Source organism: Hippoglossus stenolepis, chromosome 19, assembly GCF_022539355.2.
Source record: "Hippoglossus stenolepis isolate QCI-W04-F060 chromosome 19, HSTE1.2, whole genome shotgun sequence".
Taxonomy (NCBI): Eukaryota; Metazoa; Chordata; class Actinopteri; order Pleuronectiformes; family Pleuronectidae; genus Hippoglossus; species Hippoglossus stenolepis.
Genome location: NC_061501.1, coordinates 17,629,460 through 17,656,238, shown reverse-complemented (window position 1 = coordinate 17,656,238; position 26,779 = coordinate 17,629,460). Strand labels below are relative to the sequence as shown.

General features: G+C 43.6%; 1 protein-coding gene across 2 annotated transcripts; it reads left to right on the top strand.

Moving 5' to 3' along the window:
* The first annotated feature begins 401 nt into the window (after nt 1–401).
* Nucleotides 402–26,779, top strand: epc1a (enhancer of polycomb homolog 1 (Drosophila) a). 2 transcript variants are annotated; one of them, XM_035142314.2, is made up of 15 exons: nt 402–667; nt 1,401–1,521; nt 11,569–11,728; nt 13,344–13,489; nt 13,978–14,184; nt 14,303–14,451; nt 15,860–16,013; nt 17,172–17,330; nt 17,526–17,615; nt 17,847–17,995; nt 19,340–19,773; nt 22,769–22,890; nt 23,592–23,733; nt 24,245–24,656; nt 25,156–26,779. In XM_035142314.2, exons 3-15 carry the CDS (start codon nt 11,629–11,631, stop codon nt 25,226–25,228), a joined length of 2,337 nt encoding a protein of 778 aa, XP_034998205.1. In that variant the 5' UTR covers nt 402–667; nt 1,401–1,521; nt 11,569–11,628; the 3' UTR covers nt 25,229–26,779. The 2 variants fall into 2 exon arrangements, with proteins under 2 accessions (XP_034998205.1, XP_034998204.1); XM_035142313.2 differs by lacking the exons at nt 402–667; nt 1,401–1,521 and adding an exon at nt 3,929–4,424.

The following is a 26,779-nucleotide window of genomic DNA, read 5'->3' as shown; positions in this document are numbered from 1 at the left end:
CAATAGTAGTATTGCAAGTGTTATATTATTCACTCACATTTTCTCAATGACTTCCTGTGTATTTAAATGCAAGTATGTTGATATTTGTAGCCTAGTTTTTTCTTATTGTTAATGCATATGATTGTTCTTTCTATTGTTATTATTAAAATTATTTTACTTATTATTAATAACATTATTATTATGATTGTTGTTGTTATTAAGGTTATTATTATTAATAACAATAATGTTATTCTTCTTATTGTTGTTGTTATGATGGTGGTTATTATTATTATCATTATTATTATTATTATTATTATTATTCCTGGGTGGGCGGGGTGGGGGACCAATGAGCTCATCGCCTCCCGGAGCTCTCCACAGGTGATTGGTGGCTCTCGCCGTCCAATCAGAATTGTCCTGCAGAGTGTCTTGTGGTCAGTTTGGTGTGTTTTTTTATCGAAGTGTCTAAGTTTTACCTTCATCGTCAGGACGCGTCCTCCTCTTCCTCAGCTTCACGTCCCACCGGCTCCATCGATCTGCTGTGACAACACGAGGAGGAAACGTGCATCCTCCTCCTCTGAGGCGACCCGAAGGGAGCTAACGAGCGTTAGCATCGCGCTAGCATGACAACCAGAGGAAGAGCTGCCATCCTCCTCCTCCTCCTCCTCCCCTGTGGCTTCGCTAGCAGCAGGTAAGTTAAAAAAAAAAAACTCTCGGCTCCTGCTAATTCATCGCTCGCCCGCGTTTTCTGCGCGGGGCTCGAAAGTGACGCGCGTGTGATCGCGCACAAGTTGGCGGCGAGTTAACTGTCGGCAGCGTGTCCGCGAACTGTAAATGGCGCAGGGTCAGGGTAAGTGGGCTAAGCTAGCGTTAGCACCCAGGGCTAGCCTCGGTGTCGCTGAGCAAACAGCTGTGTCTGATCTCTGGGCTCCACGGGAATTATAACCCCGCGGAAAGCTGCTCTGTAATCGGCTCCGTGGCGATGCGGGCTCGACGTCCACGTCCACCTCCAGATGATTCCGGGATCCGCTGGGTTTTTCTGCCATGTCTTGATCCTCTTTTTTTTTTTTTTTTCCCCCTCTCTGCTCCTCCATATGTGGGTTTGTACTAATGTGCACTCGTAGCAACTAAACTTGTTCTACATGATTAAACACAGTGTGGAGGCAGGGGCGTGTGAATTCATTCAAATGGACATTTAAACTGCTAAATAATTAAATGTGATCTTGACTGAATGTATTTTGGAGTAGATTGTCAAATCTTCAGCTCTGTATTCCTTTTACTACTGTAACTAAAGGAAAATATTACAAGAAATGCTGGGATATTTCTCATCTGTGGTTCTGATAAATCATATTATAATGTATTTTGACCTGATTAACAATATTTCTTTGATATTAGTCTGTATCTCTTACTGCTCTGTTTCACAGGCCTCCATTATGGTCTTCAGTTGTGAGCCTATTGCTCCCGAATGGATGATGATTATCACGCCAGCCGGCGACGCCTGGATCAGTCACTCATGCCGACGGGAACCCTCACCCGGCCCTGCAGGTTATTTGAATTTCCTGTTCCACTCTGATAAAATACTAGGATATGTATTATTTACATATGTTGAGCTCCCGTTTGTCACCACTAGAAAATGTCCGGACAACTGGGTCTGGACTTTCTCCTGACTTTCACATGTGAATAATGTCATAGGGAGATTTTTCTGGGTCAGGTACTTTCACAAAAACAGGAAGATGTCCAAAACATTCAGGTGAGGGGTGGAGTCTAGGAAAACATGCAGGAGACAGGACACGACATGTATATTCCACTGCAAAAATCACATTTCCGCTTACAACATCAGCGTTGGCCTGTATCACCAAAAGCTCTTGAATCTCGTTGTCCAAGCTGACATCTTCAACATGTAGGACACCTCTTTGTGGGCTCACTCAGACATTCTCTGGAGTTTTGACAGGGGTCTGGCACAAAAACTTCCAACAATGTCCGGAGCAACTGACTCTGACATTTGCATTCTAGCATACAATGCCTCGGGGTTATTTCAGGAGAATATCCGGAGTTCAGTGCATGTCTGAGAGCAGCTGCTGAGGTAAAAAGCAGGTAGCTAAAGGTTGAGGTTGTAATGCACAGTGGGGCAAACCACTAAATAAAACCCTACATATTTATCTCTATCTTTACACCTTGTATGTGCTGATAACTGGTACTCCGACTATTCGGTGTTGGTGTATTGTGCACTCAAAGTGCTTCACAATACAGGTCACATCCACCCATTCACACTTTCATACAGCAGTTCAATACGCAGTGCTTACATGGGCAATTTGTGGGTTCATTGTCTACCCCATGACACTTTGGCAAACATACCGGAGGAGCCAGGGATGGAACCACCAACCCCCTGGTTAGTGGACGACCCGCTCTACTTCCTGAGTGGCAGCTTGCAAACTTTTTACCAGCAGATTTGTTTTATTGATAAGCGAATCTTAACTTTTTGTCTGTCTAATCATTGGTGCTTGAGTTCTCTTGCAATGCCACTTTATCTAATCAGGGATAAAAGACTGATTATTGGACATAATACTTTGAATTATCTTACTCTCATCTTGCAGGCAGCAAGTTGAGCAAGAGTGAGATTATATAAATGGTTTTCATATTGATTTTTACTTCGTATACTTACTTTTCCATCTGACATTATAGGCATGGAGCTGTAATATTAAAAGAACCCTGGTGAGATGATGTGTGCACCGCTCAATGTCTGGGAGCCAGTGTTGATGTCAAGGCTTCTGCACACACTAACCAAATTAAAACTAAATTTTTTTTTGCAGGCTACTTGATGCATTTAAATCCAATATAAATATATGATAAAAGTTAAAAATGTGCAGCAGTTGTAGGCTGAACTATTAAGAATAATAGAAAGTAATGTTTCACTGCATCAGTCATGTGTGGTGGGATCTCTCAGGATTCACGGTTTTGGCGACGGCAGAAGACGACTGTGATGATTTTATGACGTCCACGAACAAGAAGGCGAGGCGGCTCTGGGATGACGGTTCACTTGATCACAAGAAAGTGAACAGTAAACTATTTTGTCTTTTTAATGGTCAATTATAAGAACTCCATAGCATAAGTATTGTTAATGGCCATACACAGAATTACAAAAGAGCATCAGTCATTTACTCCAGGACTTTGCTCTTGTTTATGACTTGATGAATACAAAGTGCGGGGTAGTTTCAGAATGTTCTCTCTGGCTGTATTTGTTTACCTTTTGGTATCTTGCCAATTGTACTGTTTTATTATAAATAACTAAGCGTCATATCAGTTTGCAGGCTTTAAAGTTAAAGGAAATTAGCTCAATTTCCTCATACCACTTTAAATTTGTTACACAACATTATGTCCTCTCCCTATATAGTACGTGAGTGAACATCCCTGCGTACATCAAGACAAAGGACGGTTACAGAGGGAATGTTCACACAGTGTTCCAGCTTTGTCTGAACCGGTTTGACTTGAACATGGAAGCGAAGCACAAGATGACGGTTGCTCTCTGCACCACCGGATGGCGACATTTGCAAAACCACTGAATCTAAATGAAGGAACGTGTCTCATGATTTAATTGCATGTTCATTCTAACACAGGACACAAGTTTGACCTTTAACGTGACCTTGGAAAGTTAGGATCAACACACTTCTCCTGACTTTAATAGGGGGAGGGGGGCGTTCACTTGGAAACACTATTATAAACGGTGAGGTGTTGCAGTCCGGTTGTGTTTTTATATTCATTTCTGATTTTTCCACGTAAAGAATAAACATTGTCCCGGTACGTCAGCATCATCCCGGGTTATTACAGGATGAGAACATCCGGAGCCTGGGAAGTTCATCAGCATCCTCCTCTCCCCCACCACCACCTCCTTCTCCTCCTCACCCTCTCCCTCCCTCCCTCCCTCTCTCTCTCACCCCCTACCCCAAGGGCCTCGCGAGCGCGCACGCGTGCGAAACTGCGTGGGAATGGCTGTTGCCGTGATCGAGGGGGTTGGGCCGCTCGCAGAGAGCTGCATGAGTTTGTAATGTCCGCCATGTTGGCCATGGCGTATTGAACCGGGGAGGAACAGCGGAGCCTAGGGGAAAGAGAGACCGACAGAGAGCGACCGAGACCCGGGCCTGCCCGGCTCTGTTCGCGCTGCTACGGACCCGAGCCTGCCCTCGATCGACCGGCTGACTCCCAGAGACCGCGGCAGATTCCTCCATGAGCGCTCGAGGCGGAGCTGCTGTTATTCCGAGCGGATCGAGTAGATTTGTGCTGCGTCTTTTCATATAAAAATGAGTAAATTGTCGTTTCGGGCTCGGGCGCTGGATGCTAGCAAGCCTCTGCCCGTCTTCCGCTGCGAGGATTTGCCGGACCTGCACGAATATGCCTCGATCAACCGGGCGGTGCCGCAGATGCCGACCGGGATGGAGAAGGAGGAGGAATCGGTATGTTTTTACATTTGCTGCCCGGCCGCTGCTGGATCTCTTTGGACGTGTTTTCGTGTCGACGGGCGCCGCGGTGCCTGCCTGCGCAAGCTTGTGCAAAATGGCCGCCATATCTGCGCTTTCCTGCACACGACGGCTCTCGACGAATACGCAATGTTCCGATCCCGTTCCACCGGCGGGCGCCGTCGTAAGAACACGACGATTCGATATTTTACTCGCGAGCCCGGTTGTGTTCACTTGTTTCACCTGAAAGTGCGCTCGACGGCACAAAGGAGTCACGTGACTTTTCTCCGCTCCACCATTTTGTTGACTTTCTCTGTGGCGGCGGCGGCGGAGGAGCGGGCGCAGGCCTCGGCCCCGGCCGGAGCTTCCGCGAGCGGAGGCCAGGGGGAGACACTGAGCCCGCCGCGGCCGCTCTGACAGCTGGGTGCTGCTTGTTGACAGCTCCGGCTCCGCCATGTGTGCCGAGCGCCGGCTGAGCTCCGCGAGCCGGGGCCGCGTGTACCGAGCAAGCCCTTTTCTTTAACCGTAGCATATATTTGCATGGCTGCACAGCACTGGAATGCGGAAGTCTGATTAGTTATGGATGGAGATGGTGTTTGTTTTAAAGGCGGATTCACTCAAGTTTTCGGCATCTGGTTATTGCTGCAGCCGCGTTTAGTGTTTCTAGTTATTCATTAATTGCACTAATGGTGCATGCAAAACTTTGCACCTTGCAGCAGATCGGTGCCTGCGTCTGTCAGCGTGTGGTTTGTGAACAGTTGTGAGTTTATTGCAAATACAATTTTTGCAGTTTATACTTAAAAATCAATTAAAGGACTTCTTGGATCTTATGGACGTTTAGTTTGGTGCTAAAAGCTGCACTGATCTGCAAATAGTTTGGATAAGATTCACTATTATTTCAGTTTTTAAACTAATCTGGTGTAGTTTATTTCTTGGCTTTTGCAGGGAGATAATTCATTATATAAATGTTTTGTTTGCCCTGTGCCTGTGGGAAGATTATATAAAGCCATTACTATAAGACCACAGCTTGTCAGGTTGGATAAAGCTCAGATAATGCATGAGAATTCCCAGCATAAGTAGAAAAGGGTTTTCTAAGTAACGCTCCTCATTTGGTTTGTAGCTGTGCTGCTTTGATACTAGATTGTTAATGGGACATACATTTTCATTGTCAGTTGATTGGTGGTTATTACTGCTGGTTGTAGACCGCACATTGAGGGTCAGTGTATTATCTGTGTTTATTACTCGTCCTGGCCCACTCCACTGAATTCCTCTCCGCACCTCATCAGCAGGAGAGGCCCCCCCCCCCTGTTTGCAGCCGAGTTGCCTCAGCAGACACAAACACAAGGGAAGCACAGACAGGGGCCCGCGAAGTCAGCAGAAATCCTGCGCCGCCTCCCCTCCGGCCCTCCCCCCACCTACTGTACACATGCACACAGCGGCATTACATAACAGAGTGACAGAAGAGATAAAGAGGACAGTTTTACTACAAGGCTGTGCATGGCTTAGCTCCCTGACCTACATCCTGTCCAGCAACAATGGAGCGGTGCTGTGTCCGACTGAATGACCACAAGCTGGCTTAAGTGTTATGTTGATTCACAGAAGCAAGTAAGCACACCTTGTGCGCCGCTAGTATTGATCGCATTAATATTCATGCATGAGGATGCTCTTTTCTTTTTAAATCCTTCATTGCTGCTGGCAGCAGGGTTTGGCAAAGGGTTGAAAACATCTGGTGTGAAGAATCGGCTTTCATGCTGTCTTACCTGACTGAAAAATCTAACTGACCAATGTCGGTGCCATCATTGGTTGCAGTGGAACTGGAGATATGGTGCTTCATTAACTAATCATCTGTGTTTGCACAACGTTTACATGCAGCGTTTCAATTCACCTGCTGCGGCTGTATAACGAGACCTTACGTGATTACGTGTTCTGTCTTCAGACATTTTGTTCCTGTTGCGGTTTGTAGAATCATCGCCATGGTGGTGAATAGTAGGAACATCTTGTCCCGTCATATAATTAGGGAGTATGCAATCATTTTATTTACACAGTTAAATATTCAGAGATTCATAAAGTCCGGCTCAGATGAGCAGGTGAAGCTTGTGAGGAATCACAACGACTTTTTGAAAATGACAGGAAAGAGTGTTCATTGTAGAAAAGGACATGTGAAGAAATTAAACATCTCACAAGTCGGTACATTGTTTGCATCATAATTGTCAGTGCGGAATTTGTAAAGAGGATTATTACATTAATTGAAAAGAAATCAATTAGAAGGGTGTTCCGAGAGCGCAGCTGTATTTCTTGAGAAATTTGAGTACTTTGCTGACAGTTAGTCAAACAACAATGAAAACAAAACCTCCTTGGTAATCACAGTAATGATAACTTGCCAAATTAATGCAACACACCCACATTAATTTCATAGCTCCCAAACAGGGTTGCGTGTTTTACTGCTTGTATGTAATTTTGGTGTTTTGTGGTAGTTCATCAAGGGAACACTGATTCTCCGTTGAATTATTGATGGAGTAACGTAAATCTTGTGTCTTCTCTTTGGAATGCAGAGGTAGCTCGTCATGCTGTTTCTTGTTTGGTCTGCTTGTTGGTTTTGATTGCATGCGTTCCAGGATTTGAAAACGGGATGTATGCCTTGACTCACAGAGCCGATCGCCACCCTCAACACTTCCTGGCCTATCCTCCTGTCGGCTCGGGCAGAAAACACCTGCTGAAGGCCACACTTTGTTGCCATGGCAACTTTTATTTGAATCAACTATTTCTTTCCCTTGGGAACAGTTAATGGAAGGAGCGCGTGGTGCAGTGAAAATAGATTTTCATTTGTATCCCCTCTATCTGCATCTGTGGCCATGACAAAGCACCGCTGCTGCTGTGAAGTCTCCACAGTCCCAGAACATTTTGTGTAGCAGGGAGGGAAGTGAAAGATGGGTGTTCCTTTGTGTTTCGGAATGTGTAGTTAGAAGCTACCCTGTAATCAAAGGGTTTCAGAATTTGTCCCCACTGTGCATTCATGAAGAGATAGCACGAGGCAAGTGCGCATGCTGCCTCTTTTCATGTATTTTTATTTGGGAAGAATGAGAATAAAGACTGCTGAGTCATGTGCATGAACAGACTTAAAATAATTAGGCTTTTCCAGAAGGAAACGTACAGTAGTGACACTTTAACTTAAAATTTTGACTTAAAAGAGATTCACGTGATGCGTCCTAGAATAACCTAGTTTATCCATTCCCATGTGCCATTCACAAAAGCCCTTTATCCCTCAATTCCGCAGCAGAGGAAATCCCAGCCTGTGAACCGCAGTTGTGAGGATCACAGCTGCGTAAGATCAGGATATCTTTAGGTCAGGGGGCGGCTCAGGGATACCGGCTGCAATCTGCCAAGCTGATATCCTCTGCAGAAGTGTGCAATGGCAGGTCTGGCCCGGGCTCAGCCTTAATTGGTTCCTTACACGCACCCTTGATGCAGCTCCTTTTACTCACTAGACTAAGGGTTCGTCAGCATGTCAGACATTGGGGTTCAAAGGGCAAATTTTTTGGTGGAGGAGTTTGACAAATTACATGAGAGAACAAATCTTGCACTGCTTCGTTAAACATTGGGTCATTTCAGCAGAGAACTTGCGGGAGACTCCTTTGTGTTTGTCATCTTGCCACTAGCATGGCAAATTGCTGTCAAGGAGGGAATGTTTGTAAGCAGGATTACACAAGGGGTGGGAATCTCTAGGTACATCACAATTTGATCTGATGGCCAAGATTCGATTACAAAACGATAACAGATGCATGTGTACATGATACATTTTTCATCACTGTGTGACTACTAGAGGTGTGCATCTTCTCTAGCCTCATGATTTGTGCTTTAAAAAAGTATCTTAGACTGTTGGTTATTACACGTGTGCTTTAGTTTGCTAAATATGTTAATAATTAATAAGTGGTCGGACCTCTCCACATTGATTTGACATTCTTTCAGTTTAGACTTGTCTGTTTTATCTTTAGCCTTTACTGTATCAGGGTTGTTCCACCTGACCCCCTTTGGCAGCATCGAGGTGCATTACTCCACTTGTCAACGAGAGAGGCTGCTCCTCAGCTAATCTCATCTTTAACATTCAGAGCTGATCTTTTTTTTAAAAACCTGCTGAATTCATATATATGTTCCTAGATAAAGGTGCGTCGCTTCTTCTGCAACAAAGAAGTTTAAAAAAATATCTGCGTTGTTTGATAATCTGTGGGAAAGAACCTCTGTCTGCAGCCTGTGTGTCTGCCCGTCTCGGTCTCTCTCAAAAACTGATAACCGCATGTATTTAGTTATTAATCGTTGGTGTCGGATCATGATTCCGTATCGTCCGGTCAATTGAACCCTGACGTACTGACTGTACGTCTCTTGTTGTGTGTAGCAGATCAACTAAGGTGCGCACGTGTTTAAAGACGTGCGTCATTAACTCTAACTTCTAAATAGTGTTAGTGTTTATTGTTTAAGTTTTAAGTGAGAGCAGGTCAGCGGGAGAGTGGAGGGAGGACACTCAGACAGGAGACTCTGATGCGGTAAAAGACCACCGGACCTTTTATGTGCGTCTGTCCTGATCATGAAGCAGCAGTGGTTATAATTATGCAGCAGCGGGACATTGCTAAAAAATCTATTACGTTGTGTCTCTGCATCGATGCAGAGTCGTACACGTCCGCGCCATGATGCATCGAGAAACGATTTCAAGTGTGCTTCTGCAACCTAACTGCATTCAAAGCTTACTATTTTCAAGTTAAAGTTGCATGGTCCAGGGCTGGAGAACCAAGCAAAGCAAGGCATAGTTAAATGTATGATTACATGAAACTGTTGGCTATTTGCATGCGATTGTGTATTTGTGGGTAAAAGGCGGTGCAGAATTCAGTTTGGCCAGGCGGTCTGAAAACACTGGAACAATGAAAAACAAAATGGACCATTTGCATGTGTGAACATTTGTTTTTGGACTTGCACGCCAGCTTAATTTTCTGACAAATTACCAGTCATTTGGGAATAGATGGCAGTATTTTTACATCCCACACTCATTTAGAGCCATCAGCAACCAGGCTGGGCGTCAGTGGGAGACTTGGACACTTTTGCTTCAGTCCCAGGGTCCATCCCTCCCTTATTTATACCACTTGTCCTTTGAGGGTTCCAGCTGTAACTGAGCGAGAGGTTCACCTGGACAGGCATAGTCCCAGGATCCTCAAGGTTAAATTTACTATAGTCCAGTTGACACATTAAACTGTTCTGTTTGTGTATTGGTTGTAGAGAAAGTACAACAAGGGGCTTGTTGAAAGGCTTTCCAGGGGCAGATGGGTTATCTTAGGACACATGCTGTGTCCTTTCATGCCAGCTCACAGCTCTCAATCGGTTCTCCTGTTACTCCACGCAGAGCTCCTCACGGCTTTGGATTATACTTAAGGCCCTAACCACTTAAAACTCCCACACAAATGACGAAGTGTCCAAAATTGAATCATTTTCGGGTAGTGGCAAATCAGCTACACACAGATTTGCTTTCGTTGATCGTTCTGTTTGCCAGCCACATTTGGTAGGTCATGGAACATTGACCTATGTCTCAAAATCTACCCAAGAAACCCGTGGTTAGAGAAATGTGTGTAATGTGCAAAACGAGTAGGCGTCCTGTTAAAGTAGTTTTTAGAGAAAGATTGGCCTCAGTCACTTTGACTGGATTGACCATCTGTTGCATCAACTACTGAAAAAAGTCAACACTTAAGATCTTTGGTGGCAGTACTATGTTTTTCAGGCGTATATCAGCAGTACGGCTGGCGACTTTAAATCAATATCATGATTATTTCAAACTTTGAACTCGATTACAATTAATCAGCAATTAATTTCTGCATCGTTCTGGTCACTCTAACCCTGATGTCCTGGCTGTGCGCTTCTTGTGTTTTGTGGCAGGTGGGATGGAGTGCTCACAAAACGTTAGACTTTTTTTCAATGTGTTAAAATATGTGTCATGAACAAACACTAGGAAAACTTTATCATAGAACATTTTAAAATTAATTTAGCCTTCGCCCAGCATAAAAATAATGTTGGTATGTTATACAACATCAGATTATATAATGAGAAAACATTCTGTGCTTGCAGAGTTCAAGAGTCAAACTGACTCATTTGCTTGTTCTGCCAAGTTAGTTAAAGTCCAAGATTTGTTTCTGGAGAAACTCGCAGGTGTTTCATCTTAACTCTCAGATTGTGCAACAGCTTTTTCTCTAAACCCGTCGGACAGATTGTCTTTCCAACTAACTTTGTTACTTCCTCGAGCAAGAGATGTTGCAAATGAGAAACAGTGAGTCACTGCTGTGATGGTACGTTTGTGTGCAGGGTTTAAACTGACATGTTTGCCAGGAGGCTCTGGCTTTGAAGCACAACCTCACTGACTGTGACGCTCACCTCACTCGCAGTGGATTGTCACTACGCTTAGCAATACTCTGTGTGTCTCATGCCCCATTCAAGGCACCAAATCATATAACACCCTTCTACCGATGACACATTTCTCTCCAACACAGCAGCGAGAACTGTGACTGTTTCTATTTGCATAGCATCCTATTGCAAAAATACTTTTCTGCCTGCTTCGACAAGTTCAGCAAATTATTAGAGATAAGGTTGAAAAAAGAAAAAACTAACTGTGGAAGATATTCAGCTAAACGAATTTGGGAGGATATGGGACTGGCAGCACTATCCTGTTTTGAAATACAGTTTTTGCCATCATGTCTTGGACTAATTTAAATGGGCCTGCTATTAATTTCCCCATCATGGTTCAGCTCTAATACTAAATAAAGACAACAAAACGGGGAGTCGTTTCCATCTGTTGCGTATTTTGGATTTAACATTTCGCAACACTTTTCAGCTTTTCCCACCGCACAGCTTATTGTGCAAATAAATCATACTGCGAGTCCAGTGAGAACTCTGGACTGTAATCATTTATCTGTGCATATCCATGTAATGAGGTCATTTTTATGAATAATCGCCTTGTCTACCAATATGTCCCGATGGACACTTTGCTGCGTGAACATGTCTCTTGGATGTAAACAACTAAATCAATAAAATAATTTCTGAAGAAAGTCGGCAGACCTCCTCAAATTGTAGACCTTGTATTTTAAATGGCTCTTTTCTCTCTGTCTTCCAGGAGCACCATCTCCAGCGGGCCATCTCGGCGCAGCAGGTGTACGGCGAGAAGCGGGACAACATGGTTATCCCCGTCCCAGAGGCAGAGTGCAACATCACGCACTACGAGTCCCTCTACCCCGGGGAGTTCAAGATGCCAAAGCAGCTTATTCACATACAGCGTGAGTAGCAGGCCACTCGCAACAGGGATTAACTTCTTAGCTGTGTTCGTGGTTGGCGAGCACGTGGTGATGTTGCTGTTTGGATGCGCCAGATGTGTTCGGAGGGTTTAGGCTGATGTTTGAGAGACTTGCGTGTTTGAGTTTCCGGTTTTAAAGAACAGTTCTGTTTGCGGCGGATGCTTCAATGAATGAGAGCACAAGGCTACGAGTTTCATTTAGACATGTTTCTGTCTGTCTTGAAAAGCTGTGAGTAAGATGGTTGTTGGCTGTAGTTTCTGTGAGAGCAGATGTGTGATGTGAAAGAGTTGAGCCGTCTCCATGGGTGATACAAATTAGGGATTGGTTATTGGTGGAGAAAGAAAAGATGATTGTCCTGCCAGTGTGCTCTGTTTAAAACTGAATTTGGCACATTTGCACAGGCGAAATGATAGGTTTGCAACCCAAGTGTTAATTGTAACCAGTGTTATTGTCTAAAACGTCACGCATCCCCCCTCTGCAAATATTTTACATGCACCCAAATACACTGGTGCCAGCATCTGGACAACAATGTCTGTTGCCGTCTGAAACTTTGATTCCTTAGCTAAACAAAAAATCTTATAAAGAAGTATTTCTCAGTTTGGACTGCCGCTGTTAGATGTGCTGTTTGAATTAACAGGGAAACCTGAGAGACCACTGGAGCAGAATCTTTCACCAGAACCCTGCAGCTCTATTTTTCTATTACCCAACAGTTTAAATATGGGGCTGTGAGGGGGAATGCTGCATACTTTCCAAATGCTTCAGGTTTTGACAGGTTAATGTGCTGATTATAGTGGTGCTCTGACAGTGCAGTGAACCTACTTCTTTCGCTCATCCAGGGGTCACAGTAGCTGATGGATTACAGCAGACAGCCACTTGCCCAGTTTTACTAGACTAATATGTTATTGTCTGGAGAATTTCCAGTCCGCTGCTGGAGATTCTGGCCAGACTGGTAGGGCAAAATGAAAATAAAGTCACAGGGAATATTTATGAGCGAGCGGCTGGTAAAGTTTCCAGCCCGGGTGCTCGTGTTTGTCCTGCAGCACTGCTTTATTGAGGTGGTGAAGCACAGAAGCAAACACAAGCACAGTTAGTCATGATAAAATGGTTTAATTTCGGTTTTTTTAACAGTTGGCAGGAGTTAGGTTGCTCAATAAAAATCCATCAATATTCTTTCATAGACATTTCAGTGTTTGTCTGATATGAAGATTTTCACTGTGCAGAAATGCATTTGTTCCCAAATTTTTTTTTCTTATTTGTTTTGTGTGTGTTTTCTATTATTTATGGTTAAACTGCGTTTATTGACTCTGCTTGAAATGTACTGCTGCTAAATACAAATGACTGCATCATAAAATCATGACATGGCATTTATGACATTTTTATCTTGGTTCAACAGTAGCCACATAATTTATTCAAAATGTGAGTTTGCCTGTGGAAGATAAAATTAAATGTGAAATGATTATTCAGTCATTTGGTATGGTAGTATTCTGCATGGTGCAGCCTCCTGTAGTCGTGTTTACACAAGTGGAGCTGTGTTTAGCTGAGACAGTCCTTTTCCTGTGTCTGGCTCTCCGGTGACCAACTCTTCTCCCTCTCGCAGCTTTCAGTTTGGATACAGAGCAGCCAGACTACGACCTAGATTCAGAGGATGAGACGTTTGTGAATAAGCTGAAGAAGAAGATGGAAATCACCGCCCTGCAGTTTGAAGAAATGATTGACCGGCTAGAGAAAGGCAGTGGACAACAGGTACTTTGTCCAATGTGTGCTTTGTGTGCAAGTTCACTAGTTTGCATGGTAGTTGCACAAACACCTTAATGGCCTTGTTTTACACAGAATACATGAACCCAAGGTTTCACACTGTGCTTGCCTCTGTACTGAATAAATCCTGGTTGTCTTACACTGTATTTTAGTAATTCAATAGGAGGGTTATCGCTTAAGACCTTAGTTTCTTTAATAGTTACTGAAAGCTAATGGTTTTCACGAGCTATTGTAATATTTGATTTAAATAAAGATTCTTAAATTAATACACCTGTAAACCTTAGTAGGTATGAGTTTATGGGGTATGCCTGGGGCACAACTTCTGTTTTCTTTTCCAGAATTTAAATGGCTTGTTTAAAACACCAGGTTTCTCTATTTTATTACTTTTTTATTATACTTGGGGCACCTGAATACTTGTTAGGTTGCCGAGATGCGTAACCCTGCACTAACTTGGTTACTCCTGTGTTGCTCCGCAGCTCGTAACCCTGCAGGAAGCCAAACTACTGCTGAAAGAGGACGACGAGCTGATCAAGGAGGTTTTTGACTACTGGAGCCGCAAGAGGAAAGTCTGCAAGGGTGGCTCCCTTATCCCCAATGTCAAACAGGAGAAGAGGGATGGCTCTAGCACCAGCGACCCCTATGTGGCCTTCCGCCGACGCACGGAGAAGATGCAGACCCGAAAGGTACGAGCCTGTGGCCCGGATAATGAAGAAGACAAATGCTGTTGTACTTGTTGCACGCAAATTTTGGTGTCTCTGCGCACTAGTAATTGGATATGTTGCCGTTTGGTTGCATTTTTAGAACCGAAAGAATGACGAGGCGTCGTACGAGAAGATGCTGAAGCTGCGCCGGGACCTGAGCCGAGCTGTCACCATCCTGGAGATGATCAAGAGGCGAGAGAAGAGCAAGAGGGAACTGCTGCACCTCACGCTGGAGATTGTGGAGAAGAGGTAAGAAAGAGCAGCGTGTGAAACCGGCCGGGAGAGAGTTTGGCAGCGGTTGTTAAAGTTGTCTGCATTACATCAACTACCATGTTAGGCAACTGGATGCTATTATTTTTTCATGTGGATTTGGAATATGAGGAAATTGTGCAGCTGTGCCCTCGTTCTCTTCTTCCAAAGTTGTGTAAGGAATAATTTTTGATAGGTTTGAACAACTCAACATGTTTGTCCTCTTGAAAATGAGATCGTCACGGTGTCAGGCCTTTGCTACACGTGGTGTTGTGGATGGATTATGTGGTTAACTTCCATGTTTTATAAGATTTTTGTTTACTCATCAAGTTGAAACCCCAAGCTTGTGTCCTCAAGATTGATCGTGTAAAGGGTCGACCACATTTTCTGATAAGTCAAGCTTCGCTGCTCGTGTTAATTGGGGCCACAGTTATTACACCGTTTTGCATATATAATTAATTTAAAACTCACCCTATTTATTCAGTGGTGTCAGAAACAAATTAGCTCATGGACTCCTGTTGCTGTTATAGTCTTTTCATTTCCCCCCGCAGTCTGTTAGGCACTACAGTGAACTATATGTTTGTCTTATTTTGTGTATTGGATTGATTTTTTTTCCTCTACCGACTTCCACTTTGAATTGTTCCTGTTTTTCCTCCTCCGTGGAGCCTTAGTGATCCATCTAAACATGACATCCGAATGGAATGAATTTCCTCTGAAAGTAGCTGTCAGTGCGAGCTTAAATTGGACCCTTCTCCTTGAAGTGCTTTTGATTTGTAGTGACATTTCAATTTCCTCTTGTTATCCCCAGCCTGGTTTTTGCCTGCGCATCACTGCCAGTGTTCACTCACAGATTGGTCCATTCTATTCTCGGTAGATAGCTTCTCTAGACCACTACATGATCTCATGCGGGTGTAGAGTGATCCAGGTCACAATTGCCACGCGTCCCACAATTGTGTGTTTTGGCCTGTGTGATGCACAGACGTTGTGGTTCTGTTGGCCACAGCTGTGCAGTCATACAGCTGAATATTCAAGTTTAAATTACAATATAATATATACAGGTTTCTCCATATTTCAGACTTTACAGTAGAGCCTGATGGATTTATCAGTTATCTGATTTAAAAATTGCCTTTCACAGACATCAGTGTCTGCGCTATTGTTTGGCGATGTGCTCAGATATGAAAATTATTACATTACAGAGTAAACAATGCAGAAGAAATAGCATTTATGTTGACATTTAATTTATAATGTACTTTCTTATTACAAGTTTTATGTATTTGGTTGTCGTTTTAATATATAGTGATTTATAATAAAGATTAAAAATACAATCAGTCGGGCTCGAGTATGAAGTGAATATTTTTCACTGTCGTGCAGCTCCTAAAATACTCACCTCCTTCTCTCTGTCTGTCAGGAATGTCATGCCAGACTATGGCAGTGAGGTGATGGCAGAGGCTCTGGCGCAGCGGGCTCTCGTGAAGCCTGTCTACACCATCCCCATCATTCCTCTGTCCAACAGTAACCAGTACAGACATCAGGACCACTTGGACATGAAGGACTACAAGAAGGTAAGGTCACACGTTGTCCATAACACACTGTCCTACTGCGAGGAACAGTATGGAGAATGAATCCAGCCTCTCGTTGTGGGTGTTGGAACAGAATGTCTACACAAGTATGGGAGATGTTATTGACTTTGCATTTGTCCTTCTCCTGAGTCAATTCACACACTGCTGTACTGACATTGGCTGAAATGATGAGCTGTATTATGCAGTGTGTATCTCACATTGAGCTCAGACTCAATGATTCTTGGCTGTTTTACTGTTGGGAAAAAGTGGTTGATTTTGTGGTTGAGTTACTGATGATCTATTTTTCAAGTAAGGAAAAACAATGCTTAATGGTTTTTTTTTTTTAAATCCTGTGATTGTACATGCGTATCAGAGGAAGCACTTCTACCATGCTCTGGTTGTTCATTTGTTTACCACGCTGTTCATGTCTGTTAATCAGGGTTATGTCATTTAGGGGGTAGGGTACCCAGTTAATGTGCTGACTCCATCAAACTCAAACACATTTAATGTACGGCTGCTTTGTCACATGCTTCCATCTTATCCTACTTCATTACACAGCACTACAGTGAACTCTGTGTCACCTCCTCTCATTATAACTTCATTAGCTTCAATGTCCAGTCCAACAACCCTCCCCCTGCCCGGCCAGGAGGCAACTATTCCCCCACCCCCTTTCCTCTTTACATTTTCCCCTCTACCAGCTGGTTGACTTTTCCCTTTTGTTTACAGACGCTCATTTTTAGTTTAACTCTGCCCCCCCTTCATTACTCTAGCCCTCATTTCTTCCATTGATTTGACACCGCAGTCCCTTGCCTCTCTGTTTGCTTTGTCCCCTGCGTCTAGGGACTGAATAGAATCAGACTAATCCTAGTGGAGTTGGAGTCTGTTCAGGCAGGGAGGGGTCGTCCCACTGGGGAAGTTAGGGTCAACGGTGGATTGAGGGGGGGGGCAGCCATCTGGCTAGGCGGCGGCATCTGGCACGTGCTGCCATCTGCATATCAATGCCTCTTTTACTCGCTGTTGTTTCTACACACTCCGCAGCCGTGCGTAGACCACCAACACTGGACCACCACCAACAGAATGTCGTAGCAACTTGAAATGCCTTTTTAATTATGCAGTCTGCAGCGCAAACATTTCATCACTGTCTCCCTCCCATCTTCACAGCCGGAGAAGACAGAGGCCGTGCGAACCAAAAGGAAATATGAAAAGAAACCCAAGATCCCTCCTCTTTCAACACCGCAACATTCAGGGCCCTCTGTGTTCAATCCCAAGGACCTCAATCAGTACGATTTCCCCAGCTCAGACGAAGAACCATTCTCACAGGTAACGTGATTTCGTTTCAGACGTATGTGAATGATTCATCTATGCTTGTGATGTGGTTATTACAATATTTATATAGATTCAAAACAAAAGGAAAGAAGCTGTTTATCACCCAGACAATATTGACTGTTCTGATCATATCTAGTGTTTCAAAGAACGTTATGCTCTTGATTTACTGAAGTTGTTTTTATTGTGCAGATCCATTCAGGTTCCTCGGAGGCAGAAGAGGAGAATGACCCAGATGGCTGCTACGCGTTCAGGAGGAAGGCCGGCTGTCAGTACTACGCTGTGAGTGCCCTCCTGTGACTCCCATGCTTCTATTTATAGTGCCAACAGCAGGCTGACCAGTCTGGCTGCCCTGGCTGTTAGTCTTCCACTCTCTGCTGGACAACACAATCCAATAATAAAGGCTCCCCTTTTTCTTTTTCTTTTTTTTTTATCTGCTCGGTTAACTTTAATATCTGATGTCTGTTTCCCTCTTTTTTTCTTTCTCTGCCTCTCCTCTCCATCTTCCTCCAGTCTCGTCCAACCCAGAGCGGCAACTGGCCCTGGGTAAGCCCGTCAGAGGGCGGGATCGGCGACCCACGCTTCCGCTTCTGTCTGACGTCGCTGAACACGCCGCGGCGCTGCATAGGTGCGGCGCGGCGCCGCGTGGGCAGAGGGGGCAGGTGAGTTCAGTCTGGCTGAATGGTTTACCTCATACTTGATAAGATATGATCAGTGAAACTTGGATCCTTCTGAAAGTACACAGGCGAAATGAAAGTGGATTGTTTCCAGGTCCTAAACAAACTAAATTTAAAAAACAGTGAACATGTTTTGTGAAGCTTTTAAAACATAATTTCACATCTTCTGACATTTGATAGGTAAAAGACTAAGTAGCTGCTCATGTGCTATTTACATTAATTATCTGTGTTATACCTAAGTCTATAAATTAAGTCAAGAAATGGAGGTCTGAGAAAAACTAGAAGTATGAAATTAAATGTGTAGGAATGCTGCCAATATCAATACTGAGCCGGGGAAAGTCAGCCAAGTGTTGGCTGTAGCTGCCGAGGTTGTTTACCATAGCAGCTCTTTGGCAGTTTCCCAGAGATCATTTGGCGGGCACATTCTATGATAAATAACCAAGCTGGCTGGTAAAGTGATGAACACGGCTCTTTCAGTTTGGGATTCACCTGCCACAATGGCCTGTAGACAATTTAGAAAACTTAGCCTCCGCTGAGTTTAAACAGCGGCGTGTCCCGCAGCTTTGTCTGCTATCTCCTCAGTAATTACACAGACGATTGAGCAAAGCACAGTGACTGGAGGAGTCGGCCAGAGGCTTCCACAGGGCCAGGGGTTGTCGAGGAGACCAACTGGATTTTTTGGGGGATGATGCAGATATTAGGGAGTCAAAATATTCTGATTCCGTTATATGTTTAAATACATTTCTAAGATTAGTTACATTTTTACACTTTAACCATAAACTTTAAATGACTATAAATTTAAAGTAAATGCAAATACAACCAAATGTATAGAACTTGAATGAAGGAAATAACAATGAAATGTTTCAGATTGGCAGATTTTTTGTCGCCCAATGAAATAAGATCAGTATAAATTGATCAGGCTCTGGTTATAACGTGGCCTTTCTGCTAGCACCAGCCTTAGACCAAACTAAAATAGATTGCCCTACTAATGGAAAGTCTACAGTCTTTTCTGGGTTTTAACAAACATTACAGCGTCACGTGGCTGTGAACTTAGAGTCATGTTCCATTACAGAAGTTCTCTGCTCTTGATAAAATTGCATGCGTTTGTCATACCATGCTATATTTGGTACTGGCCCACTGGGCGTTTTAATTACACGGCGGGTATGCGTGGAATAGCCAGACTTGTGCTTTGGTCCAGACATAACTGAAGGATGTTGATGTTGTAACGCACTGATGAAGGCTACAAAATGTTTTACATTTCATCAGACCTCAAATGACTTGTGGTCACTGTTGAGGATGTGTTGTGCTTATTGCTGGTTTGTGTTTCAGGGTTTTGTTGGACAGAGCGCACACAGATCTAGACAACATCTGTCAGAGCCTGGACTCTGACCCGGAGCCAGAACCACTCACCTCACCACTTCCAAGCTCTCCGCTCCGCAACTCTAACGCCAGTACCTCAGAAACCAATACCTCGGACCCAGCCAGCTCCTCCCACCTTCCCACCTCTTCATCGTCCCGGACGTCTCCGTTATCATCATCATCATCAACACCAATGGACCTCAGCCAGATTCTTTTGAACATTAAATCTAGCCGCTGGAGGCACTTCAGACCACGGACGCTATCCCATCACCCCTTGGGTGGAGGAGACTTGTCTCGCAGAGGATTTAGGGATTGTAGCCGGACAGTGTCAGGACTAACCAGGACCTTGTCTGGAGGATCCAGCTCCCAGAACCGCACCGGCTCTGCCCCTACCCCAGTCAATGGTGAGTCAGTAGTTTCCTCTTTTGTGCAGCTTGGTGTTTTCTTATACGTCTTTGGTTTTGTACGTGTAAAAGTTTCACAGCTAAATATTTTTATTGGTCCAGAACAGTTCATTTTATTGCTTTATTGCATTTCTTGGAATCACAAGGAGCTCATTTAATATAGTTGAGATGTCATTCTACGAGGTTAGCGTTTCTGGCAGTAATTTCTTGGAGTAAATTCAACAAAAGCCCAATTGTCCTTTGTGCGCTCGCTGCTGTAATTAAAGAAGGAGCTGAATTCAGGCCGAACATCAGTCAGAAAAACAATTTTCCTTCAGTTCATTTCGCAACTGTTATCTGAAGTCAACATCCGTCTTCAACAGACTGTAGACCTCTTTCTTTTTGTGGGAGTGTTGTCTGAAGTCTTCAGTGTCACTTTTTGGTTTCAGCCTGCTCTCAGGTTGTCTTGTTGTTTTTATTAATGTTTTAATTCACAATCCTGGCCAGTAATTCACATTCTGATCTGGTAACACTGCATTCTGTATCATCTATTTTCTGCTGCTCGGTATTAATGCGTTATTGCCGCCAATACGGATCCCATTACTCCTGAAAGATTCCTGACCATTGTTTTGGTATATGTAATTTTTATTTATCATTAATAACAGACGTCTGGGGATGTGTGTGCTGATGTAAACAGGAAGTAGATTGTGTACTTCGCAGCTGGTTGTTCACTTGTAGAAAAAACTACAAATGAGAAACAACAATAGTATTAAAAAGTAAGACAATTAATTACTTTTCTCGGAGAAACACTGAGGTGGGGCTAGAAGTGTTCACAACGTGTTGCCTTCACTGCCCTGGAATTTGTAGATGCTTGAAAACTCTGAGCATGGACATGAGGCGTACTTGTAGCCACAGTGATGTGTTTCTAAACTAACACTAATAGTGTGGATGTACATCTCGAGTGATGAGGATAAAAGGGGAAAGTTTTGGTTTTAAAGCCAGACGACTGAGCTGAGTGGCGTTTGGTTCGAGGCTTGCTGCTTCTCTCGGGCAACACTTTTTGATGAGGTGGCTCAAAGGTAGATTGCTCCGCTCCGCTGCTGCGGAATCACAGGAACTCTCTGCTTTCAGACCCTCGTTCCACATCATGTTAAACGAGTTACTGCTCCTGTGACTTGGGGGAGTCGATCAGAAATGCTGTTGTATAAATAGATGTGAGAGAGGTGTGACAGAGCTAGAGAGAGCACAAGGTGGGGGATATTTGAATATAAGCTATTTGGTGAAATGCCAAGCAAATTATGCTGGATTTAGGTTTGGTCATATATCTGTTCTCCAAACGTCCCGAGTGTGGATACTCTAAGGATGAAAAAAGTGTGGATGTCAGCATTAGGCCGCAACTCTGGATATTCTACACTAATCTTAGGAGTCTGACTCTATGAAAACGTAATTTGAATTAAATAAACATTTGTTTGTGTTGCTTCGAACCTACTGTTTTACTTTGTGGTCACCGCTGTGTGACAGTAGATACTGACCAATCTTGGTGAAGGTTTCTGGTTTTGGAATTTGTGCCTGTGGAATCGAGAAATGATTTGCAAAGGCCTGAGGTTTTTAATCTTTGTGATGAATGCTTTAATTTGAAAAAAAAGAATAAATACATTCCACCCTGAGGGTTCATTCGTTCATTAAACATGAAATTGAAGGAACATATATGAAATGTGATAATTTGTTGAGTTTTACCAAAGCTTTGAGTGATGTAGTGAGTGTTGCTTTGTTTGGCTGCTTTTCTAGAAAATTAAAAATATCTCAGATTCATGAGCTCAGTATTTTTATAAAGAATAAACCTCACCATTAATCTGACCAGATATTTGAATACCACAGTGCTCTTGACAGTTTTGAAACAACTCGAATCTCATTTAGTGCAGATGTGAACATTTAATCAGTTTTTTATTGTTTATTCTGAGCCGTTCAGTTTTACCATCGTCATATGAAGACGTGTGCACCTTACAGTCTGTAGTGCTGCAACAATAAGTCGATGAGTCTATTGATAGAAAACTGTTAAAACCGGCTGCTTTGATACCGAAATAGATTTTCAGCAAAAAATCCCAAACATTCTCTGGCTCCAGTTTCTCATGAGTGTTTGATCCGTGTCTTTTTTCATGTGTGACAGTAAACTGAGCATCTGGCTTGTAAAATAAAACAAATAAATGTAAAGATTTGAACTGTCAGAAACTGTTTGTTTATAGGAAAATTGACGGAGCAGATAAAGGAAGAATAATCTATATTTGCAGCCCTGTTTGGTTCCGGCTTGATTCTTCTTCTGACACAATGAATAGAAATCTCTTGACCGCTCTAGTACGTGCACCGCAGGTTGAATACCTTGTATTAAAGCGGGAGAGTCAGGTCTCAGGAGTATAAACCATTTTAACTGACTTTGTTTTTGCCGTTAAACCGGACTTTCTTGCCTTGAACCCCGGAGCAACACTCCCACACCCAATAGATCAGTGTGTTGTCAGGCCACAATGCTCCTGCTCTCTGAAAGCTCCCAGAGGAGCTTTGCTTTTGTACAGACTTACTGTAAATCAGTATGTGCCAATGTCTGCTATTTCCATTTAAAAGCACTGTTGGATGATGTTGCTTTAGAATGTGAATAATCATTTTTACTTTATGTTTTAAAGGCTAAATGCTCATTGTTCCACATCACTGAATAAAAGGGAAAGGTCCCCTTGTGTAGCTTTAAAATATGTAGTTTTCATCAGTTCAGTCAATGTTTTATTGACCTGTGCTTTTCCATCCTGACCCGAGAAAGAATGTTAAACGTGATGATATGTAGATCAAAGCAAGCTCATGTATAACAGCTTCTTGAACTGGCCTTCAAAAGCATGCAAGTCCAAACAGACCCGTCAAGTTTGTAAATGTGTCTGAAAATCTGGACTAAAGTTTCAGTTGAAAGCCACAACATGCACAACTTTCCCAAATCCTGCCTCAGACTGGAGCGTCTTCTCCTTCCTGTCCACAGTGTTCACGGCTGAGCAGTACCAGCAGCACCAGGAGCAGCTGGCCCTCATGCAGAAACAGCAGCTGGAGCAGAGTCAAAAGCAGCAACAAGCCAACAACCCTGCAACAGCCACCAAGACACAGGTTAGTGAGGATTCACACGCCGCCCAGAGCCTGTGCTGCACATCTGAAGTAAAACATCTTTTAATTAAAGGAGAGATTCTGCTCATGTTCAGGTTCATGCAAAGTCACGATTTGCTGCGATTGCCTGTACAGGTTGGAATAGAACAGGAGGTGAAGGTTTGCCACATTTTCTGTGGGGGAGAGGAGCTTTATTTACCACAGACTTCCTGCTTTCTAACTGTGCAGAACTTTCACAGTACATTCACAAAAACCCTATATAACACACTAGAGAAAACAAACACTGAAAAAGCATCATATTTCTCCTTTTAAAAACAAAAGGAAGCATCCATTATGGGCGTGAAGGGGTTGTAAGAGGAGGAAGCAAAAAGATAAAACTCCCAGGTGTCGATATCTTTACACGGGTCAGCATCTGATTTTTATGTACCTACGTTTATTGACCGGGTCGTTTCCTGAGTCCTGAATAGTGGCTCACAAGCCAGAGTTCTCCCAGATATGGAAATAATTTTAGAGTTGAAGGTCAGTTCACCCATCCTTAAGGAAACAGGAGACATCCTCATTCCCACGAGCAGTATTCATACCACTGGTGGTTCCTGTTTGCCAGCAGAAATGCAGAGCTCAGCAGTTTGATACATTTTAAACAGAGCGGCCAAAGTCTCTGGCACAGACCCACATGTTTTTCTCCCTCCCCGGTTTCCATCCAGGCACTTGTGTCCAAGACGTTAGACCAGGCCAGCGCCCAGTTCGCTGCTTCAGCCCTCGTCACCACGGACCAGCTGCTGGCCTTCAAGTCCAAAGAGGAGCTGGTGCTGGCGAGTGGAGTCAACGGGGTCCTGGCAGGCGCAGGTGAGAGACACTTATTCTATTATTGATTTCATTTAACTTATACCGGAGACTTTAAATACAAAAAATGTAATAAAACTTGATTGATTGAAACCTTAAAGGTTGGGAAACATTACAACCTCAAAGGGAATAATTGGTGTAAACTGTATTTAAGTGGTTAATGTAAAAACGTGACTTTTTGAAGCAGTTATTGCCCCGAGATCACTTGTCTCTTCCCCTTGTGTGTGAACCAAGGTGGGAAAACCATTGAAAGCACTTAACAATATAATGCAGCCCATTACAACAGCTCGGAAAATTACCAGAGAGTTTCATCATCATCATCACTCAAGCAATGTCAACAAAAACGGATCATTATCAGTTTCACAGAGGCAGCGTTTGTTGCAGCATGTTGTGATAAATTGCATTAGACTGTGCAGCGGTGTCTCGTGAAATCTGTTGTGCTTCATTCAGATTCCTGTGGCGTCCCGTCTGTTTTTCCATTTGCACTCAAAAGCTCTTTTCTCTGTTCAAACAGGCGTTTTCAAAGGCTTGCACCTCTCCAGCACAACTGCAGCCCTTCACCAGACCAACCAGTCGACACACAGCGCCACCTCCGCAGCCCCGACTTTCCTCCAGCCCTCTGCTAACTCGGCCACGCCCTCGCCAGCCAACGCCGTCCCCACCTCCCTCACCTCCACCCCCAGCGCCCACGCAGCGGCGGCGCTCGGGCTCCTGGGATGCAGCGCTGCCAACGCCACCCCCGCCACCACTCAGGTCCTCATCGGGAACAACATCTGTCTGAGCGTGCCGTCGGCCGCCAGCCTGGCCGGACGCCACATCCCCCGGACCCTCGGCAACGTGCCGCCCTCTGCCTTAAAGCTGTCCGCCGCCACCAACCTGCAGATGCCCAAAGTCTCCGGAGCATCGTCCATGGACATGGGCTCAAGGTGAGACTCTACTGTAGCAGCACATTACAGAGTTAGTTTGCATCGCTACAGTCAAAATCCCATTAGCTTAGCATTAAGATAAGAAACACAGGGAAATAATGCAAATAATGTTGCACCAGAACTAAAGCTGCAGAGCCTCAAAGCCTCCGGCAATCAGAAAACCCAAGAATGTTGTTTATACATAAATGTGCAAACCTAGAAAGGAACATTTTGTACATTTCTGTTGTTGCAGCAGTATCAGATTAGCTTTTATATAAAATATGTGTCAGGATAATCAGAAGATATAAAGCTGTTGCATTAATAAAACAATCCCTGGTTTAAGTATCAGCTGGAGCTGGTGGATCTCGTCTAAAACGCAGCGTCTGCCAGAGACTGAGAATCCACACGAGAGACGCTGAAATCGAGACATCAGAGCTCTTCAGTGGCTACACACAGAACAGATCTGTGACAGTGGAAGAAACAAGTGGTTGATCTCTCCATCTTTTCCTGTCCTCCGCAGGGATAATCACGACGAAGACAAGCCAGCACTGAACAGTATAGCAGACAACACAGTGGCCATGGAGGTGACGTAGTAGCGGTGCAGTGAAGAGTCCACTCTTTAGGTGCTGTGCATCGTAGCATCGGGAATGCAAAAGGGACAGCAGGACTCTGATGCAGACTGACAGGACGACGGGCGACTGCGGCCGCTCGCTTGCAATTCTCATCTCTCATACTTTTTAACCTTTTTTTGTTTTGGTTTTTTTGTTACTGTTAAAAGTAAAAGATTGACATCTGTAAATTATGAATATGGCAAAATTAGTATCTGTACAGTAACTACATATTTGTAATATCCCCTGTATATATATTACTTGAATACAGAACTGTCCATTTGTGATGTTTTGCACTTGGGAGTCAAACTTAAAGGAAAAAAAAATACGAGCCAAGTAACTTGTGGCGAGTGTGAGAGATGTGGGAGTTGTATAGAGAGGAGTTTTATCACATCATGTGCATGGTGCGGAGCCTGCTGTTTTTATCTATTTATTGTGCTGTGTTTACAGTTTTTTTGTTTTTTGGTTTGTTTTTGTTTTTTTTATTTGTACACTGTACCTTTGTTGGTTCATGTGCTGTAGTAAATGTTAGGTAGCTACGGACTCCTGGGTATTTTTGTATATTGTGAACACAAAGCAGGTCCCTCCCCCTTCACACACACACAAACACACACACACACATTTATTTTGGGTCCCTGTGCTTCTCTCTGTCAATCATGTGAAAATCAATGGTGACGTACATACAGACCAGGAGAGCCAGGAGGAAGAAGAAGAGGAGGTGGTGTGACTGTGGGAGTTTTCATCAGCATTGTCCCAACCACAAGTAACAAAACAGGGATGAAGTCTCTTCCCAGAAGCCTTTGCTGCTTCTGATTAAAGCACTATTTTTTTTGTCGTGATGTTTTTGTTCATGGTTTTTGATAAATATCCTAATGCTGCTTTTGTATTTTGTTTTCAAAGGGGTCGTCCTTTTCATGCAAGCGGAGTCTCCCCCTTTTTCTATTTGTTTTATCCCACAAACGTTTTTGTAAAACAAAAAAATGAGTTATTTTTGTAATTTTTTTTTTTCTCGTTCTTGTGGTAAACTTGATTGTAAGCTATTCGTTTATTGAAAGACTTCATTCATTTGTTGATTTGTTACTTGTTCATGCATAGGTGATAAGGGAGGTGAATGGGCAGTGATCGCTGTACGTGTTTCATCATTCCAGTTTTTAAAAACAAAAAATGCTAATGACGGGGGACGGAGGGGCTGTGAGAGAACGACACATTTTCTCTCCTCTCTTTCCCCTTTTTCTTTATTCTTTTTTTTTTTTTTCTTTGAAAAAAGAATCTCCAGACGGCTGCAAGGCCAAAAACCACAAGTATTGGGTGCCTTCCTTTGGGGAATTTAATGTTCTCTCTTCTGTGAAGAGTTAGGCACAAAGGCAGCATTACTTAGTAGTGCTTCTCGTCTTTGTCAGAATCTGAATGCCCAGTCCAATGGCAGGATATATCCTTGAGGTTTACTTGTCCCACCTGGAGGCTGAAAAGACTAAAAAAAATGTGACAGAACTCTCACTAAAATAAGACAATAAAGCCCAGGGCATTAAATGTGAA